Consider the following 18403-nt stretch of genomic DNA (forward strand, 5'->3'; position numbering starts at 1 on the left):
ATCACCAAACTGGGGAAATTAAAGTGTTTTAAAGTATATTATGAAAAATTACAGTTTATTCACAACCACAAGTAAATACCGACCCAAACCGCTGCCTCGTGGAAATAAGAGAACGAGTGTTCTTAATGTGAATTATAAACTATTTACTAAAATTCGACCCCGTATAATCAATATGAGGGTGCAGTGGTAACGCTGAAGGTCACAGGTTCGACCCCAACTTGCACCCTTTCTATGAGGAGTTTGCATGTTCTCCCCGTGTCTGCATGGGTTCTCTCCGGGTTCTCCAGGTTCCTCCCGCCACCGAAAACATGGAATGTAGGTGAATTGGTTAACACTAAATTGTCCACAGGTGTGATAGGCTCTCTCTACTCTTGAATTATTCCTTCAACCATCAGGGGCAGATCCAGGGGTGATGTTAGGGGGGGGGACAACTGAAACCTGACTGGTCCCTGAAATGCAACTCCGGCTTCCTATTGGATGCCAGCGTTGTTCCACTGACATTGTCCTGTCATTGGCCCGGGGATAAAGTTTCCTCTGTAAACGTTTTATTCAACAGCTTCATAGTGTAGTTTATTATTTCATGACACTCATGTAAACATTTAAAATAAAAACTACAACAGGCATAATTCATGTAGACGCTGGACGTAGCAGCATCCATCACCATAGAAATAATTTTTTTATTTTTTTTGACAAACCCAATGTGATAGAACAAGGCACAATCTGGAAAATATATTCAGTTATGTGTGTCCGTCAAAGCTACAGAATCCACAGCAAACAAGGAGTGACTGGTGGAATGCATTTCAGGGTCGGGCCTTCATTTTCAAAGATAGAAAATCAGATAGCATATGGTGCCGTTCTACCAGCGGAAACATGCGTGGAACTATCCTTTCACAAGTCTAACACAACTAAGCACAATCATTTGAGAGCGAAGCACCAGACGACAGGTCAACAATCTACAGCTCTTTTTTTTTTTTTTTTAAAGCAGACTGCTGTTAGACATGCAGAATGAACAACGGGCAGCATCTCATAGACGATTGCTACAGACTGACAGCCGACCGTCAGCTTTGTTGAAGATGAGAGTTTTCAAACTTTAATGGAGTTTGTTCAGCCTGAGAATACAGAACAATCTCGAAAAAAAGAAATTCCACAAGACTGGAAAGTCAAATCATATTTGAAGAGCACTGAGTGACCATGGAATAGCATTTTTCCTTGTCATGCCCTTTAGTATATGCATCGTGCATGTATTTTGGACATATGTGATCCCTTCATGCCCCCTGAAATTCTAGACCCCCTCCCCCCCCCCTGTCTAGAATAACAGCCTGATCTCAATCTAGATTGGAGGTGATGGAAAGAGCATTATTGATTCTCTCAAAGGCAACAGCATTGAAATGGTGGCTCACCGACATTTAAGAATCTTTGTGCAACATTTTCGTCTGATGAAACGGAATTTGTCGGCCGTCCTTCAATTGTCCATTATATTATATTTAGATATTGTAATTACAGAAGACATAAGGAAGCATGCTAGAACCAGCACTAGTCACCGTAAAGGAAGAAGCATGCTTCAAGTGTGTTGGTGTCAGAAGGCAGCAATTGCAAATCATAAAAGCCCTGGACTCATGCCTTTTTATCTGTCGGTCTGGAGGTGGGACGACCCCCCCCCCTGCCCTCAGTCACACCTCGAAGCTGATCTCTCTTGACTGTCCAAACAGCGGTTCTGTTGCCAGGTGTGTGTCTGAGTATGCGCGCCGCAGGTGAGTAGAGCTGCGCGTGGTCTTGATGGCAACCTCGTAGGGAGGTGGGGGTTCCAGCCACGGGGGAGGGTGAGGCGATGGGCTAAAACCAGGGTCCATGGGAGGGTAATCAAATTCGTCACCTCGAGCTCCATGTCTGTGGTGTTCCATCGTCCTACACTCAATGAGAACACGGCAGTGAGAAATCATCAAAGGAAACAATCCAGCAGGTTATGAAGCTAGAACAGACGGGCTGGCGTGCACGGCATAGAGCCGACGCATCGGCTGATTGTCGAGGGAGCAGATGGAGTCATGGTCGTTTAGGAGTTATGGTTCCTGCCGAACACAGGAATTGGATTTCATGAAAGTATAATGGACAGCTTGTCCGAGCAGGATGAGAAAAAGCTTTTGAATTATAGTTATAATTTAAGTTATCCAAATAAGCAGCAGTCTTTGGATTACAACCCTTATCTATCTATCTATCTATCTATCTATCTATCTGTCTGTCTGTCTGTCTGTCTGTCATCTAAAATTCATAACATAAATATCAAAGTGGAAAAAAATCACCACCTTATTATTATGCATCCAAAATATTTGGATGCATAAATGAAATTGTAGCTTCTATTCTTTCATGGCTTAGCTGTTTTTCCTATATTCCATTCCTGATGAAGGCCTTTGCTAACTAGCTGCTAGCACTAGTGTCGTAGTTAACATACTTGATTGTGATGTGGCTGTTCTCATTCTGCGACTGTCAAGACAGCAATTCAATCTGTTTCCCAAAATACAACTTCTATTAATATATTGTGGTAATTACTGCCAGATACTTGTGATCTGGCCTGCGGGAATAAATGGGACGCGGTCGATCAAGGGCCGTGTCGTCCTGGGGCCGAGTGTGGCCTGCAGGAGTCCGCTTCCCTCAATTTTAACGCTTGAAATTTATATTCAGACAAAATTATTAGGAAATTGATCACAATTTCTATTTCTATTTAAAATGTTCCTTTGGCGACATCTTTGTGCGAACACCTACTTTCTGAAGGACACTGTAAACTGATAACCAAACCTATGACGTCATCAGATTCAGAGAAATGACCGAGACAACAATGACTAAACACAAAATATAAAAAACTAAACTGTTTTCATTGTTATTATCACAGGAGTTACACTTAAATTAGTAGATGGTATAAAAGTATTTCAATTCAAGAATATATAACTGCATTTCCCTCACCCACCTGGGCAGGAACACTGACTGGGATTCTGGGAAGCGACTTCCTGACGGTGTGAAGAGGGCATGGCTGCCAAAGTTAGGGTAGTCATTGTACGGATAATGTGGACATTCTGGGTCAAATTCCTGCTGGTTGTAGTTTGCAGCACTTTTGCTGTTCATAGCCCAGAACAGACCCAGGATGAGCATGACCACCCCCAACACCACGCAGCAGAGGGAGAACGCTTGCAAGCGGCTCTGGGATGAGTACAGGAAGGCTGTGGAGCCCCCGGTCACAATGAGGAAGGCTCCGATGAAGATTGCTCCGTGGTGCAGGGAAGGCATCCTCCTCCAGGGCTGTAACTGCTTCTGAGGTTACTGTGGAGGCTGTGGCCCGGCTGGACAGTGTCAATCAACGTACAAGCAATCCCAACGAGCGTGCTCCCCATACGCTCCGACACCGACCGGACATCCAAATGATTGTCTCCGCATTCAACAGAGGTGCCGTCACGACAACGAAAGATCAGTCAATCAGCTCTGATTTGTTCCCGCGGGTTCCATGTCCCGTTCTGTTCAAATGCTCCCAATCCTGAAGTCCAAGTCTAAAGAGCTGCAGCTCCTGTGGAAAAAGTGTTCAAATGAAAGTTCTGTCGCTTCGTTAAAAAAAGAAAAAGAAAAGAGTAAAAGCTTTGATGCGCATCAGGACAATGTGGCAGAGCCGTGTTTATCATGAGGGCAGATGGACCAGAGGACAGCAGAGCCCATTAAGAAATCTTTACTGGTGCCCCACCCTCCCTCTGTCTAATGTGTCTGAAGGGTTCCACTTTAGTCCTGTGTGTGTGTGTGTGTGTGTGTGTGTGTGTGCGTGCGTGCGTGTGTGTGCGTGCGTGCGTGCGTCTGTGTGTGCACGCGCGCGCGTGCATGCATGTGCGGTTTGTGACAGCAGTTATTCAAAATGTATGTTGGGCTTCACCTTTTATGAAAGCAAGATCATTTGAAAAAAAAAAATAGTTTTTGCATCCAAATATTTTTTGGATGCAAAAATAAAGTGGTGATTTCTTTGTGTTATGAATTTAACACGCATAGATAGATAGATAGATAGATAGATAGATAGATAGATAGATAGATAGATAGATAGATAGATAGATAGGTAGGTAGATAGATCGATAGATAGATAGATAGATAGATAGATAGATAGATAGATAGATAGATAGATAGATAGATAGATAGATAGATAGATAGATAGATAGACAGACAGACAGATAGATAGACAGATAGATAGATAGATGATGATAGATAGATAGATAGATAGATAGATAGATAGATAGATAGATGATAGATAGATAGATAGATAGATAGATAGATAGATAGATAGATGATAGATAGATAGATAGATAGATAGATAGATAGATAGATAGATAGATAGATAGATAGATAGATAGATAGATAGATGATAGATAGATAGATAAATAGATAGATGATAGATAGATAGATAGATAGATAGATAGATAGTTTTGTTACCCATTCTTTGGAAGCTCTTCAACATCTCTACTTTTAAAACAATATTCATACTTATGTTTTCTTACAAGTTCTACTATATTGCTATTTAGTACTGTTGTTTATTCTTTATGTACATAAAGTGTGTACTCCTCCGACTTACGCGCGTTGCACCAGAGCCAGACAGCGTGCGTGGTGTGATGGCCTCTGCGCTCTACGATTGGTTAACTGTCCCGGAAGCGTCCGCTGAAAGATTCCCTACAGCCCCTCCAGCACCAATAGGCGCGTGAATCCGCGGGTGAGGCCACGCCTTCTTGAATAATGTAACCAATGAGCGTGGCTTTAGCCCATAACAGTGAAGAGGCGATCGGGAGTCAGAGTTCGAGGTTGGACTGTGAGTTTTCTGAAGGTTCCACGGAGTTTTGTTTCGCGTGGGACGCCTGATGGCTCCTCTGGTGTGTTTAGCCGGTCTGCTCGTCACGTTCCTGCTCTGGGTCAAAGTCAAGGGTCTGGACCACGTGATCGTCCACCAGAGGTGGATGTTTGTCTGCGTGTTCCTGCTGCCACTCTCACTTATATTTGACGTGTACTATTATGTGCGTGCGTGGCTCATTTTCAAGATGTGCTCTGCGCCCAAAATGCACGAGCAGCGCGTGCGAGACATCCAGCGACAGGTGAGAAATCCTCATCAGACAGGCAGCTGCTGTGTGTACAGGTGTGTGTACAGGTGTGTGTGTACAGCTGTGTGCGTACAGCTGTGTGTACAGGTGTGTGTACAGGTGTGTGTGTGTGTGTCAAATCTGACCCCATTATCACGGATTATTAATCTGTAATAACACAATGCCAGGTACATTTCAGGTACGCGAGTGGAAGACGGAGGGCGGCAAGACCTTCATGTGCACGGGTCGCCCCGGCTGGCTCACGGTGTCTCTCAGAGTGGGCAAATACAAGAAAACACACAAGAACATCAGGATCAATATGATGGACATCCTGGAGGTGGACACGAAGAGGCAGGTAAACAAATCAGAGGCATCCTGATTAGTTTGCATTAATTGCCCGTTCTGATAATGCACGCACATTTTTGGACAATACTGACATCCACATTAGATCGATCGAGACCCAAGTAAAATTCTCCACGCACACACACGCACACACACGCGCACACACACACACACACACACACACACACACACGTTCGTCTGGGCTTTGTGTTGCTGATCCGATGGCGCCGTGATCTTTGTTCTACAGGTGGTGAGAGTCGAGCCGCTGGCCAACATGGGTCAGGTGTCGGCCCTCCTTAACTCTATTGGCTGGACGCTGCCGGTGCTGCCTGAGCTTGATGACCTCACCGTGGGTGCGTTGTCCGTACGACTGAGGGCGTGTTCGTCGTCCGGCGTGGCCTCATCTGGCTCATCTAGAAATAGAGAAGCCGCGCCGGTGACTTCCGAAGCTCGTTGTTCATAGATCGGCCGTCGTCTCCATCAATCACCGCATCCTGTTTCTGAGCCTCGGTGACCTCTCTAATTGTGTTAGGGGAATGATGTTGTAGCTCACATGATGAAACTGGGAGGAAATGGCTGCAGAGTTAGAAGCACCCCCCCCCCCCCCCCAGATCAGATTTCATAATGGCTTTCCTGATGCCATAAACGGCTCCTAATGTTTTCCATTCAGGCGGCGGAACATTGGTTTATCCTCATGTTCCTGCAGACATATCAATCCCGGTGTACATGATTCCTGCGTGTGTGTTTGCCCACCGTTGATCCCAACTGAAAGGACACACAAAGATGCATCTACTCTCTTCTCAGGTGGTTTGGTGATGGGCACAGGCGTGGAGTCTTCCTCGCATATTTACGGGCTGTTTCAGCACACCTGTGTTGCGTTTGAGCTGGTTGTGTCTGATGGCAGCTTGGTACGCTGCACTGAGGTGAGTGTGTGCGTGTGTGTGTGTGTGTGTGTGTGTGTGTGTGTGTGTGATTTAGATCTGACCTATCTTGTCAGCTGACTGCTTTATTGATACTGTGAAATAGCCTCAGAATCACCATGGTAACATCGTTGCCATCGCCATGGATCGTCTTTGGCTGTTTTTATCCACTACAGTTAGTTTGTTGTGTCAAAAAAGGACCCAAATATCATTTCCCACTATAGGGAATAAGCACTAATCATGTTTAGATTTTTGAAATGTATATATTATTCCCTTTGCTTAAGCGCTCACTCACAGCTCTGATGATCCATCCAGCCATTTTCTTTCACAGCCGCCTCTGAGCCTTGCGGCTCTCGGGTGTAGCTGGAGCCTATCTCAGCTGACTACACCCTGGACAAGCCGCCAGTTCATCGCAGGGCACATTAGACATGAATTGAGTCATTTGTTCTTTTTTTTTCCTGCATTGCAGGATGAGAACTCAGACCTGTTCCACGCCGTGCCCTGGTCCTGTGGAACGCTGGGGTTCCTGGTTGCAGCAGAGATTAAGATAGTCCCCGCTAAGCCTTGGGTGAAGCTGCGCTACGAGCCGGTCAGAGGGCTGGAGAACATCTGCCAGCGTTTCACCGAGGCGTCGGAGAACAAGCGGAACGCGTTTGTCGAGGGCATCCAGTACACTCTGGACACCGCTGTCATCATGACGGGAACCATGAGCGACCATGCCGAAGCGGGGAAGGTGTGACGTTACCGAGCTCGTCTTGGGTTTGTGTTCATCGTACGTTCTTCACGGGGCGTAATCTTCTTTTTTTTTTTTTACTCTTGGAGCAGATCAATAGAATTGGTCTGCACTTTCAACCTTGGTTCTTTAAACATGTGGAGGGTTACCTGAGAGGGGGCCGCTGTGGCGTGGAATACGTCCCTCTGAGACAGTACTATCACAGACACACACGCAGCCTCTTCTGGGAGCTTCAGGTACGCTGAACTACAACAAAGTGCTGCATGTGAATGCCAGTTTTTCTCTTGTCATCATGATTAACTCCTTACTGACTAAGCTTTATTCCACTCTAATGCTCGCTCTCTCTCTCTCTGTCACACACACTCCATTAGGCATTAGTGAGGAGGACTCGGCAACCTTTGTTGTAAATGGGGTGATGAATTATGCATGGTATTGGTTTTTACAGGCGTCTTCAGGAACTCGCTTCGGTTGCTCTTTGTGTTTCTGAAAGGATTTCGTGGAAAGTCGGGCCAAACTGTAACTGGCTGATGCTTTGTTTGAATCATCAAATGACGAAAAGTGACTTAAAGTGGCGTTATTTGCTGTCTTCTGTATACAGCTGCTGGAGATCATTTGTGGCTGGTTGGAGGGCTGATGCTGCCCTCTGGTGGAATGTAAAATGAGTGCAGCTATTTTTTTCCCCTGCCACATTAGGTTGGAACACAGAAGACAGATGCTTTTCTGATTGTCAGCAGGATTAAAGAAAAACTAGCTTAATTTTCATGAAACTCGATGAAAGGATTTATCATGGAAAGAGAGAGAATCAATGGCATTTTTGAGTTAATCCAAAACACAGGGTTAAATTAATTAACTTTACTCTGGGGACTTTTGGTCTTGACTTAATAGTTCTTAAAATCCATTATAATGTAATGTTTGTGTTTCATTTTTCATGTCTGTTACAAACTCTACTGATTAGATTATTAGTGTTTTAACAGATTATTTTCAACGTCTATTTTTGCTGCACTTCAAGCTGGGAAAAATAAAATCAAAGTCACTATCTGTGTCTGTTTATCACAGGATATTATTCCCTTTGGCAACAACCCCTTGTTTCGCTGGCTGCTAGGATGGATGGTGCCTCCGAAGATCTCACTGCTGAAGCTCACCCAGGGGGAGACCATCAGACGGCTTTATGAGCAGCACCACGTGGTCCAGGACATGCTGGTTCCTATGAGGCACCTGCAGCCTGCCATCAAATCCTTCCACCAGCACATCAATGTAAGGCAATGCCGTGTGAGTGGCATCGCTAAGCGTCTGTGATCCGGCTTGAACTCTTGCTTTCTTTCAGGTTTACCCTCTGTGGCTGTGTCCCTTCCTGCTGCCACCCGGTAAAGGGATGGTCCACCCCAAAGGTCAGGAGGAGGAGCTGTACGTGGATGTTGGAGCTTACGGAGAGCCCCGCGTCAAACATTTTGAAGCTAACGCATCAGTACGTCAGCTGGAGAAGTTTGTCAGAGATGTGCATGGGTAAGTCTCAATTTAAGCATCACGTCATCACACTTGCAGTGGACCCACATGTGCTGCGTCTTTCAGGTTCCAGATGCTGTACGCAGATGTGTACATGACGAGGGAGGAGTTCTGGCAGATGTTTGATGGACGGCTGTACCACAGGCTGAGAGAGGAACTGGGCTGTGAGGACGCCTTCCCAGAAGTGTTTGACAAAATCTGTAAATCTGCCCGACACTGACTGCAGTCCTGTACAGGGATGGTTCTACAAAAAAACACTAAAGGAGTGTTTCTCTAATAAATATATTGTTGGACATCATGTTATTTCACTTCACTTCACTTTTATTGACTTGTCCCTCGGAGAGCAATTTGTTTTACAGCAGTCATACATTCAAGGGACATATAAGACACAAGAGTTGAGCAGCATCATTGTACAGGTATATAATCTACATGATAAAAACAGTGCAAACAGGTTTCATGCATACATGTACACACGTGAGCAGCAGAGAAAGTGAACAGTGTGCAAGGTCACCTCCTTTCTGTGGCATTCGAGGCCCTAATGGAGAGCGGGACAAAGGAGAACTTGTATCTATTTTTTGTAAGGGGGGGGGGGGGGGGGGGAGTGCCAGTCGGACACCCGATCGAAGCAGCTTGTCTTCTGGATTTAGAGGATAAAATATCCTTCTATTATCAGGACAGTGTCATCTAAAGTTTTACGGTGCTGTCCATTTTGGGTTTTTCATTAGCTTCATAAACATATTAAACGTTTGGACTACATCTTTTAAGTCCAGTAATCTGTACTGAGTACTTGTACCGTACAGGCTACTTTTTTATATGAAGATCAGATCGCAGCAATGAACAAAACTCAAGACTCTGAAGTTGTTTATAAGGGTATTAAACGTCCACAGCTGTCATAAAGATGATTAATTTCGATAACAGCAAAATGCAAAGCTGAACTCTTGTTTCTTATGTTTCCTGTTTCCATGTGCTACATGGATTTATTTGTTTGGCTTGTTCGTATTGGATGTATTGGGAGGTCATACACATCAGAGCAAACACCGGACTAACCACACTAAAGTTCTTAATTTGACTGAGCAATTTCCAAATATATATATATAGTTTGCATGTCAACCTTTTCCTAACGTGTCCAGTTTTACCTTGACTGTGTTGTAAATCACTGGAATCTGGAGTTGGACACTTTCAGTTCTACCATGTTTACAGTCAATGGAGAATATTTCAGTGTCCCCAGCTCGCTTCGATCACAGTTTTAAACCCCATTCTCTGGGATGAGCTTCAAACTGAGAACTGCCTCCAGCATGAGAAAAACAGATTAATATTCTCCCTAATTTTGGTGTTTCAGTGGATTATTTTAATGAGGAAAAAGTACTTTTGAGACAATTGAAAGAAAAAACCATTGTGACTAAGATTTTGTACCTTATGTATAAAATATAAAATTTGAAATTGAGAAAGTTTTGTCAGATTATTACAGAAATTAGTGTTTTTTAAATCCGTCCCGGAGACCCGCCGCTGTCGCGTCGTGGGCGTGGCCTTCCGTCGCGAGGGAGACCCGGCCTGCCGCAGCTAGTTAGCCGCGCTAGCATCGTAGCATCAGGTGGTTAACCTGAGAGAGGCGAGGACATCGGCATCCAAACTATCCGGAGTCTGTGGCAGCGGAGGTGGGCAGACATTTTCACCTCAAAGAGGGAACTCTGAGTTTCATCTCAAGATCAAAGCAGCGACTTCGCGTCTGTTTCGATAGTTCAGTTTTCTGAGGTGACTTTGACCATTCGTTTCCGCCCCCTCGGCTGCTCTTCAGCGGAGCCGAACGTAAGAAACGCTCGTTTGTTTGTAGCTCGCACACTTGATCGCTCTGCCTTAGCGGCTCAGACTAGCGCCGGCTATATCGAGTTGCTTGGTGCAGCTTTATGTTCACACCGGCCGGGAAGGGGTCTCGGCAGCGGCCCCGTTTCCCTGGCAGCGATGCGGAAGTTTATACACCGCTCGTCTGCAAAGCAGCTCGGACGAGTTAGCATTAGCTGGAACTCTAACTGGTTTACAGCGTTTGTGCGGTGAGCTGGATGAGCTAGCATTTCCCTAGCAGCAAGAAACGTGCTGCTCTTATCTAAAGGTGTGGTTGCGTGGAATCCCCGGCCTGACGTGATTCTTGCTTCACGCTGACCAAACTTCAACTTTAATTATGTTTACAGACTCTCAAGGAAGGTAAGAACTCGTCGGTCAACTAACCCAACAGCTGGACCCCCCCCTCCTCCTCCCCGGAAGTATGTGCACGGACCAGGAGCCCACGTTCACGGTGAAGCTGCTGCAGCTGCTGCTGCTGTCCACCTACTGGGGGATGCAGATCTGGGTCACCTTCATCTCAAGTTGGTGCCACGCCCGGAACGTTTTCTCATTTGTCTCCAGTGGGGTAAATGAGTGATTTCTACACAGGCTTCGTGATGGACAGCCACCTGAACAGACACACTTACGGATACATCCAGAGCCGCCTCGTGCCTTTCTACCTCCACTTGGGCTCAGCGTGTGCCTTCTTTAACCTCACCATCTACGCCGTGTATCATCCCAGCAACCTTCTGGACGACCGGGAAGCTTTTCAGGTGCGTTTTCTCTGCGACCTTTACACGGTGAAAAATCCATTTCAAAGCATTTCTCGGAACGTTGGCCTCTCCTCTCTCCACCAGATCTTTATCTTCTTCGTGTCGGTGACGGTCGCGGCGGTGAATGCTCAGTGGTTCGGCCAGATGACTTCGGAGATCATGGCGGACATGCACCTTGTCGAGCAGGCTTGCGGACTGGGCCAGGATATCGGCTTGTCCTCAAACCGAGAGGCTTACGCCAGGTTGTGTGAGACGGATGTGAAATACAAACACATGAGCAGCCGCCTGTGGCTTTACAGACGGCTGTCCTCGCTCTGTAATCTCTGCTGCATTGGCTGCAACTTCTACAGTCTATGCTACATGGCTGAGAACATCGTCTCGCTTTAAAACGAAAGACAGTCGGCAACGAGACTTTTAAAATCATTCAAGCCGGTAACTATGACTTGAAATTGAGACTTACTTATAAACTATGACTTATTGATATTCATAATCGGGCAGTAATGAAAGCATTTCTCAACCAAATGGTTGCAGAGTGATAGAACAATTACTTCACTGTGCCTTGGGTACCTTTTAATGTGGCCGACACCCCTGATATTATTCTTACGTCACCATGGTGCTTTGCAGCAACTCAACATATGAGGACTATTCTTAACAGGAGGAAACGCAAGGCGCGTTAGAACCGGCGCTCCCCTCGTGCTGCTCAGACCTGCTTTTCCTGTTTGGCTGATTCAATGCGTATTTCATATCATACGTGGTATAAAGCTAATAACGCTCTGTGCTCTGATTGCTCTTTCAGACTTGAATGTTTTTGTGTTTGGTGTACTTTTCTATCAATGGGCAGTGATGCAGATGATGCAGACTTGCTGTTGGACTTGAGTTTGAAACCTCACAGGTGTCTAGGGAAGAACAGGGATCAGCGTTTTTGCTGTCTTGCTGTGCTTTGCAGGTGTAGTGCAGGAACACAAGCCCAGGAGACCGTAGTTCGGTCTAATTGAAGAGCCAAACGACATCTCTGGATTCAACACGTTCATCTATGAGCCCAGAATGAAGTTCTAAATCAAGTTTTTTTTTTTTTTGTCCTGCTCATTTTTAGACTATAAGCAAATGCAATGCAAAATCACCGACACCCATTAGCTTACATTTAAATTACTACGACGTGAATGCATGAATCATGGGCCGTAACTGTCAGTTTGGCTTCTGTAATAATGGATCCGTGTCGCCTAAGACCGGTGACATCAGAGTGCATCAGCGGCGTACGGCAGTGGGTTTAAGTCCAGGTGTTTATTTGTATTGTATGTTTTGGTATTAAAAGATTGTCCCTTCATGATCTTTGACCCATCAGATGAATCTGTTCCGTTTCTTCGGGAATCGCAGACAAAGCAATTGCAGCTGCTGAAGCGTCAAGGGTGTGAAGCATTTTGGGTAATTAGGAGGGCGTTTGAAGCTTATTACTCAGTGTGTCAAGAACTCAAACTAATAAATTAGCCCAAACGCACGTCAATATGCCAGCTAATGTGTTAGTAATGAAAATGGAGCTGCTGATAAACCAGAGACGAGGGGGGGGAACCGCTGCTTTACTGTAGTTCATCAGCTGCAAATACAACCTCAGATACAGAAAAACAATGAATTACCAGGCTCAAACAGTAAAAAAAAAATAGCAACCATTATTACTGTCAATAAGACTCACACTGCAGGAAAATGACCTTTTCTGCTTTGATGGCGAGTTGATCTGTAAATCTAGCGATTTGTAACCCAAACAACAAAATCCCAAAGACTAAATGTCTTATTTTATAACAGGTCATCGCTATAAATCCATGGCCACTGTTTTTGTCCATCAGAATCAACAATACACAACTTAGTTCACCTAAAATAAGTGTTATTCTAAAAAGTAATAAATATAAAATCAGGTATAGAAAATATTAAAAAGTTTAGAAAACATTTTATCCCCTGTAGTGCTCAAAGTGAATCATACATTTAGTACAAGTACCACAACAACAGATGTAACAGATGGAAAGGCAATTCAGTTTCACCTTGTTTTGTTCCTTGAAGGAACTACTTCGGTTAAAAAAGTGCGAAAAACGAACAAACGGATCCCTTTGTAAAATAATAATAGCCACAAGTACCGATTGTTAACTCTGCGTAGAGAGCCAGTAACAGCTTTGAAGAATATGGCAACCTTAATGTAACACAAATGGAGCAAGATGCAAACAACAAACTACATCCCAACTGGAGGCAGCGATCCGTGAATCGCCGCTCAAGCCTCTGGTTCTTCGGGTTCTTCCAGTTCGTTATGATTGCGTTACAGATTTTACACATGAATGAAAAGCAACAACTGAAACCGCAGGTAACAAGACTCGAGTGCAGCTTCCTGTACTTCTAAAGTTAACATTCCTTGTAAACAGCAAACCAGAAGAGGCAATAAAACATTATTGTGTCTTCAATACAGCCATTAATATTCTCAGTACACACACAGCCTTCAAGCGTCCTGTGTTCAGGAAACATGGCACCGTAACATTTAATGTCCATGTTGAGTATCAAAACGGAAATATTGAAAAAGGAAACATCTAAGAATCAACCCACAGTCCCAACGGTGGGTTTGAAGCCACGACGATGCCTCTGGTTCAACACCCGTCCCCATAAATCTCTGCTAAAATACTCCATAAATTAAACTTTCTAAAAAATAGAGCATTCCTCTCAGTCGGCATTAAAAATAATCACGTCCAGTGTCTCTGTCATACGATCACCTTGCCTTTAATGTCCAGCTTGTTGTCGCTGACGACGCTGGCCTGCTTCTCTGTGAGGGTGATGTAGGAGTAGATGAGGCTTCCTGCAATGCTGCAGCCACAAGGACAGCAACAACACAACACGTCACATCAGACACAAGAGCCGACAGGGACACACAAATCCTCCCCCTGAGAGTCAATGACTGACTCTGATTCTGGTTCTTTATTTGGGGGGGGGGGGTCTGGGATGGATAGATGGCAAACAATGAGCAGTCTGAAGACCAAATGGAGCTTAGCACAGCTTGGGTTGGTTTAAAACCTCAGCATGTCCTGCAGGAGTGTGAAGCTTCTTGTTATTATACGTCACTAATTATTTGATTACCGGACATATAAATCATGTCTGAGAAATAACAGGATTCATTGATTTTCTGTTTTGAAAAGAACTGTGGTCGATGTCATTTTTTTTTGGCGTGTGTGTGGATTTGATCACAAATTAATGGATAGATCTAAATTGGGATGCCTCTAATTGAAAACTCTGCGGAAGACAAGCATGAAGGATCAGGATTCACCAGACGTTGGAGTGGAGACTTTTCACGTATAAAACCATGAATGTCAAATTGATCGTCGTGCGAGAGGAACCAACCCAACATCATAGATCTAAAATGTGCTTTTCATACCTGATATTCAAACCTATGAAGTTAGTCCAAGAGAAAATGTAGTCTCCACTGAACACCATCCCGAAGTATGTCACCAGGACGTTCTGAAAAAGGAGAAAATATTAAGCGATGAGTTCGTTTTTTTTCGTTCCAATTTTTTGGCACAAACCGGTACCTCACCTTGATGCAGCCCACAATGGTAGTCGTCAACGCGGAGTTGTGTTGCGTGCACAGCACGATGGAATACATGAGAACAAACCTGAAAAACAGCATGCCATTTATTGCTCAACACACATTCCAGCTCAAAAGAGGGTAGCCGTACGAAATGAGAACGTGAAGTGACGCGGGACATTCACGCTTGTACGCACGCGTCACACACAAGGTTCGGATTGTTTCATTACCCCATGATGCACGACATGAAGAATTGGCAGAGGAAAACCACATCTGACCAGCCATCGTATTCCACTGCCTAAGGAGAGGAGAAACACGAGAAATACATAAACCGTACGTACATACGTACGTACGGTTTATGTATTTCTCGATAGGGATTAAGTAAAGTATTAAACATTTATTGAATATTAAGTCAGTCCTCGTGGTTCATGCCTGGTCTGGAAGATGGTGCAAAGATAAACTGGGTGCTGCAAAGTTGCTGGTCATATTTAAAAAGCTAATGGCAATGCCAAAACTAAAATAAAGTCAACATTGAATTCTGAAACTTAAACAAGGCGTGTGTAACTCTGCTGAGGCGACGCAGTTGAGAGATGGAGGTGCTGTAATAACTCCAGCTGCTGGTTATAATAGCTGCCTTGTGCTCTTCTGGCTGCTGGACACCCCCCCCCCCCCCCAGCTGGCAACGCCGCCAGCACACACCCACAAACAGGCAGCTCACACACGCACTCACAGCAGTTCACGGTGACGGGTTAACATCTGACCAGAACCATGGGTTGACTTCACACACACAAGGATTTGTTGGGTTAACCAAACATATCTAATGAACAGAAACCCCCATGCGTGTAAACGTGTGACTGAATATCTAGTTACCTTTTGAATTTCTCCAGTCACGTGAGCCAGCAGTAGAGTGGGAATGATCATAAATAAAGCATTATAATATAACAATCCATATTTCCCCAACTCCTGCGAGCGAAAGGAGAACAAGACGGACAGGACACAACGGGAAGGTTAAAAACAGTCTGCAAGTCCTCATTTAGACGACAGCGGCTCGTTTTATTTTTAGCTGTCCGATTCTTTTTACGTGGCTCACAGCCTTACGATATCCCAGACATACACCTGTCTGGCAGCGCGTTAGCAACGACTGCTGAGATGACATCACAGACTAAATCGGAATCCAGTTCTCGCTCTGTTGTAATGTGAGCGCTGAGCAGTTGGAATCTGTGGCATTAAAAAAAAAAAAAAAAAAAACGAACCCAAAGATATTTCTGACTCAGTTTTTAACCTGAAGGAAACAGATTTTATACCAGGAACATCCAGTTTGGCTTCACTGAATTCACCACTGGAAAGAAGAGATTCACCCGACAACGGCTACTTCCCATCAGGTACGCGGCCGCATACCTTTGTATCTAGCTTTTGTTTCATGTAGGCTCCGTTGGCTGCAGTCAGCACGTCGTTGAGGAGAATGAAAATGTAGCCTTGCAAGTCAAAGGACAAGTCGGTACTGAGAATCCAAATGAAATAGAAGAACGAGTCAAGAGAGAGAATCGTTGTCTGACTAACATTGAGCTCTTAATTCCAGTTTGGTAAAAGACGAAAGACCCGGAGATCACAGGACTTACCTCGCAGCTATAAACGCCCCGAAGATCATAGTAAATACCGTCAGCTGGATCCGTATGGAGAATTTCTTTCTGCCAAAAAGTCACAGACAATTACAATAATAAAAAAAAAAACAGAGAATGAATGTGGTTACTTTGAGCTGTAAATTAAAGTACAATAAAGTACAAAAATGAACAAACGGGTTCCCTCGCCTGTCACCTTACTTGAGCAGAAGCCCCTCGGCCAGCATTGTGAATAAAATGGAGAACCGCCTGAGGACCGTAAACATGGGCAAACTGTAGGAGAGGAGGAACAATGGATTTAACTTCAATCACACCAGCATTCAGCCCAGACAGCCTGCAGGTCACGGCTCACTTCAGCCTTTTGGTTCCAAACAAGCCGGTGATCTGATTTCCCACGTAAAGGAGAGGCAGAGGAAATGTCTGGACGAATAGATGAAACAAACAAAAAAAGACATAAAGACGTGAGATAAAACGAATGACGCTGAACTGCTGGATGGAGCTGGTGGTCTTTACCTTGCGTGGTATGCTCGCATCGTAGTCCGGGAAGCTTATTACCCTCAGAGCCTTGCCCACCCACAGCACGACCACAGTGGCCACCATCTGCACGCACGCACGCACGCACGCACGCAAACACACACACACACAGGCAGCAGATAATAACTAGAACGCTGTCTCCACTCAGGCAATGGAAGAACAGCGTTTCTACTTACTTGTCCAATCCCGACGCATATTGATGACGGGAACCTGAAACATCGATGAATGTATTAGGATCAATGAAGCGAGTTAGACGCAACGCAGCTCCGATCACCGGTAAAGTCACCGGTGTCCGTTACCCGTAGTTGGTGAGCACGCTCTTGTTGACCACGACGATGAGGAACGAGCTGAGACCGTAAAAGCCGGCGGCGAACAGCTTCTCGAACGCGGTGGAGGCTCCGTCCGCCATGCCGGCCGAGCTCTCGCTGCTCTCAGCGCGCCGGCTCGTCTGCCATCGTTCCGCTGGCTGCACAGTCGCCGCACACAAACAAACGCGCTCCCACAGACGCGCGCGCGCGACGCGTGCACGGCGACGTTTCACAACTTCCGCCAAACATTTGTAGATCATCGCTCTGACACCGGAGATCGATGTCAAGCCGCGGGTTTACGCCCCGGTGGCTAAAGGGAAACCCGCATTTACAGGAGACATTATTTAAAATAGCGACTACGGCTGAAAGAAGGTGAGCGCCGTTCTTTTTTGTCGTCCACAACAAAGAGTACTTCCTGGTTCTTAATCGTGACGTCATCTATATAATCCAATCACAAGCTAGAGCTGCGTTCATCAATGGGTTACAATGTTTCACTTTGATAAAAACTCATTTACATGAATTAGATTTCTTTCCCTCTATCAATTAACAATAATAATAATAATAATTACTACATTTATTACTTGTTTACTGGTCTAAAATCATACTATATTTACTGTATACAATACTGCATTTATATTGTATATTCTATACTAATACGTTTCACCTAACTTTATATTTACTAACTATCATATGTTCTACTCTTATTAGGTCCGAGCACCTAACTGGCGTAAGGGCCTATTGTTTTATTTATTTTAAATATTTAAAAAAATATTTACCAGTTTGTTGATCTACTGAAGTTTGTGGACAATCTTATTTCAGTTCATCCCAGGATGGGGATCAGCCCACCTATAGAGGTTTGAGATTGACCGTCTGGTGCTCAGCACTGTAAATATTGGCGATTGCAGGAAGACTCCAGGCTGCGTCTCTCCCCATTGTCCCGTGTGACTTCCCTTGAGTTTCTTTGAACCCTCGTCTCCCAGAAGACTCTCTGACAGGAGGCTACATAGGAGTATTTCAGGTGGAAACTTGCTTTGTAAAAAAAATACATATCTAATTCTGATTTAAATGACAGAAGCATATACAAGGGATACTCGAGTATAACAATAAAGATTCAATATTGGAATCAGGAGACGTTGATCAAATTATTAATTCTCCAACGGCCAAAGCCATGACCCAAATGGATTGGTCTTGATTTGCAGAACATTGTGTGCAAGAG

At 44.8% G+C, this 18403-nt stretch overlaps 3 protein-coding genes across 3 annotated transcripts; 2 read left to right on the top strand and 1 right to left on the bottom strand.

Moving 5' to 3' along the window:
- The first annotated feature begins 4793 nt into the window (after positions 1-4793).
- On the top strand, positions 4794-8877 carry dhcr24 (24-dehydrocholesterol reductase). The gene is made up of 9 exons (XM_068743759.1): positions 4794-5102; positions 5287-5442; positions 5677-5782; positions 6234-6352; positions 6819-7082; positions 7175-7318; positions 8139-8336; positions 8407-8585; positions 8652-8877. Exons 1-9 carry the CDS (start codon positions 4872-4874, stop codon positions 8803-8805), a joined length of 1551 nt encoding a protein of 516 aa, XP_068599860.1. The 5' UTR covers positions 4794-4871; the 3' UTR covers positions 8806-8877.
- Positions 8878-10845: 1968 nt separating this feature from the next.
- On the top strand, positions 10846-12507 carry si:ch211-121a2.4 (transmembrane protein 205). The gene is made up of 3 exons (XM_068743080.1): positions 10846-10945; positions 11013-11176; positions 11261-12507. Exons 1-3 carry the CDS (start codon positions 10846-10848, stop codon positions 11561-11563), a joined length of 567 nt encoding a protein of 188 aa, XP_068599181.1. The 3' UTR covers positions 11564-12507.
- A 227-nt stretch (positions 12508-12734) lies between these two features.
- Positions 12735-17304, bottom strand: LOC137899070 (nucleotide sugar transporter SLC35D2-like). The gene is made up of 12 exons (XM_068743081.1): positions 17179-17304; positions 17056-17089; positions 16859-16945; positions 16698-16765; positions 16547-16618; positions 16346-16414; positions 16125-16227; positions 15597-15689; positions 14957-15024; positions 14736-14814; positions 14577-14659; positions 12735-14011 (listed from the first exon to the last, which is right to left on the bottom strand). Exons 1-12 carry the CDS (start codon positions 17286-17288, stop codon positions 13909-13911), a joined length of 969 nt encoding a protein of 322 aa, XP_068599182.1. The 5' UTR covers positions 17289-17304; the 3' UTR covers positions 12735-13908.
- Between the last annotated feature and the right edge of the window lie 1099 nt (positions 17305-18403).

Source organism: Brachionichthys hirsutus, chromosome 9 (assembly GCF_040956055.1).
Source record: "Brachionichthys hirsutus isolate HB-005 chromosome 9, CSIRO-AGI_Bhir_v1, whole genome shotgun sequence".
Lineage (NCBI taxonomy): Eukaryota > Metazoa > Chordata > Actinopteri > Lophiiformes > Brachionichthyidae > Brachionichthys > Brachionichthys hirsutus.

Bases quoted from the DNA above. Each gene is read 5' to 3' on its own strand.
- dhcr24 (XM_068743759.1), top strand. From the start codon at position 4,872: ATGGCTCCTCTGGTGTGTTTAGCCGGTCTGCTCGTCACGTTCCTGCTC. The intron at 7,319-8,138 runs GTACGCTGAACT...TGTTTATCACAG, and splicing joins GCCTCTTCTGGGAGCTTCAG to GATATTATTCCCTTTGGCAA. The intron at 8,337-8,406 runs GTAAGGCAATGC...GCTTTCTTTCAG, and splicing joins CCTTCCACCAGCACATCAAT to GTTTACCCTCTGTGGCTGTG.
- si:ch211-121a2.4 (XM_068743080.1), top strand. From the start codon at position 10,846: ATGTGCACGGACCAGGAGCCCACGTTCACGGTGAAGCTGCTGCAGCTG. The intron at 10,946-11,012 runs GTTGGTGCCACG...ATTTCTACACAG, and splicing joins CTGGGTCACCTTCATCTCAA to GCTTCGTGATGGACAGCCAC. The intron at 11,177-11,260 runs GTGCGTTTTCTC...TCTCTCCACCAG, and splicing joins ACGACCGGGAAGCTTTTCAG to ATCTTTATCTTCTTCGTGTC.
- LOC137899070 (XM_068743081.1), bottom strand. From the start codon at position 17,288: ATGGCGGACGGAGCCTCCACCGCGTTCGAGAAGCTGTTCGCCGCCGGC. The intron at 16,619-16,697 runs GTGAGCCGTGAC...CCTCTCCTACAG, and splicing joins TTTGGAACCAAAAGGCTGAA to TTTGCCCATGTTTACGGTCC. The intron at 16,415-16,546 runs GTAAGGTGACAG...ACTTTTTGGCAG, and splicing joins GCCGAGGGGCTTCTGCTCAA to AAAGAAATTCTCCATACGGA.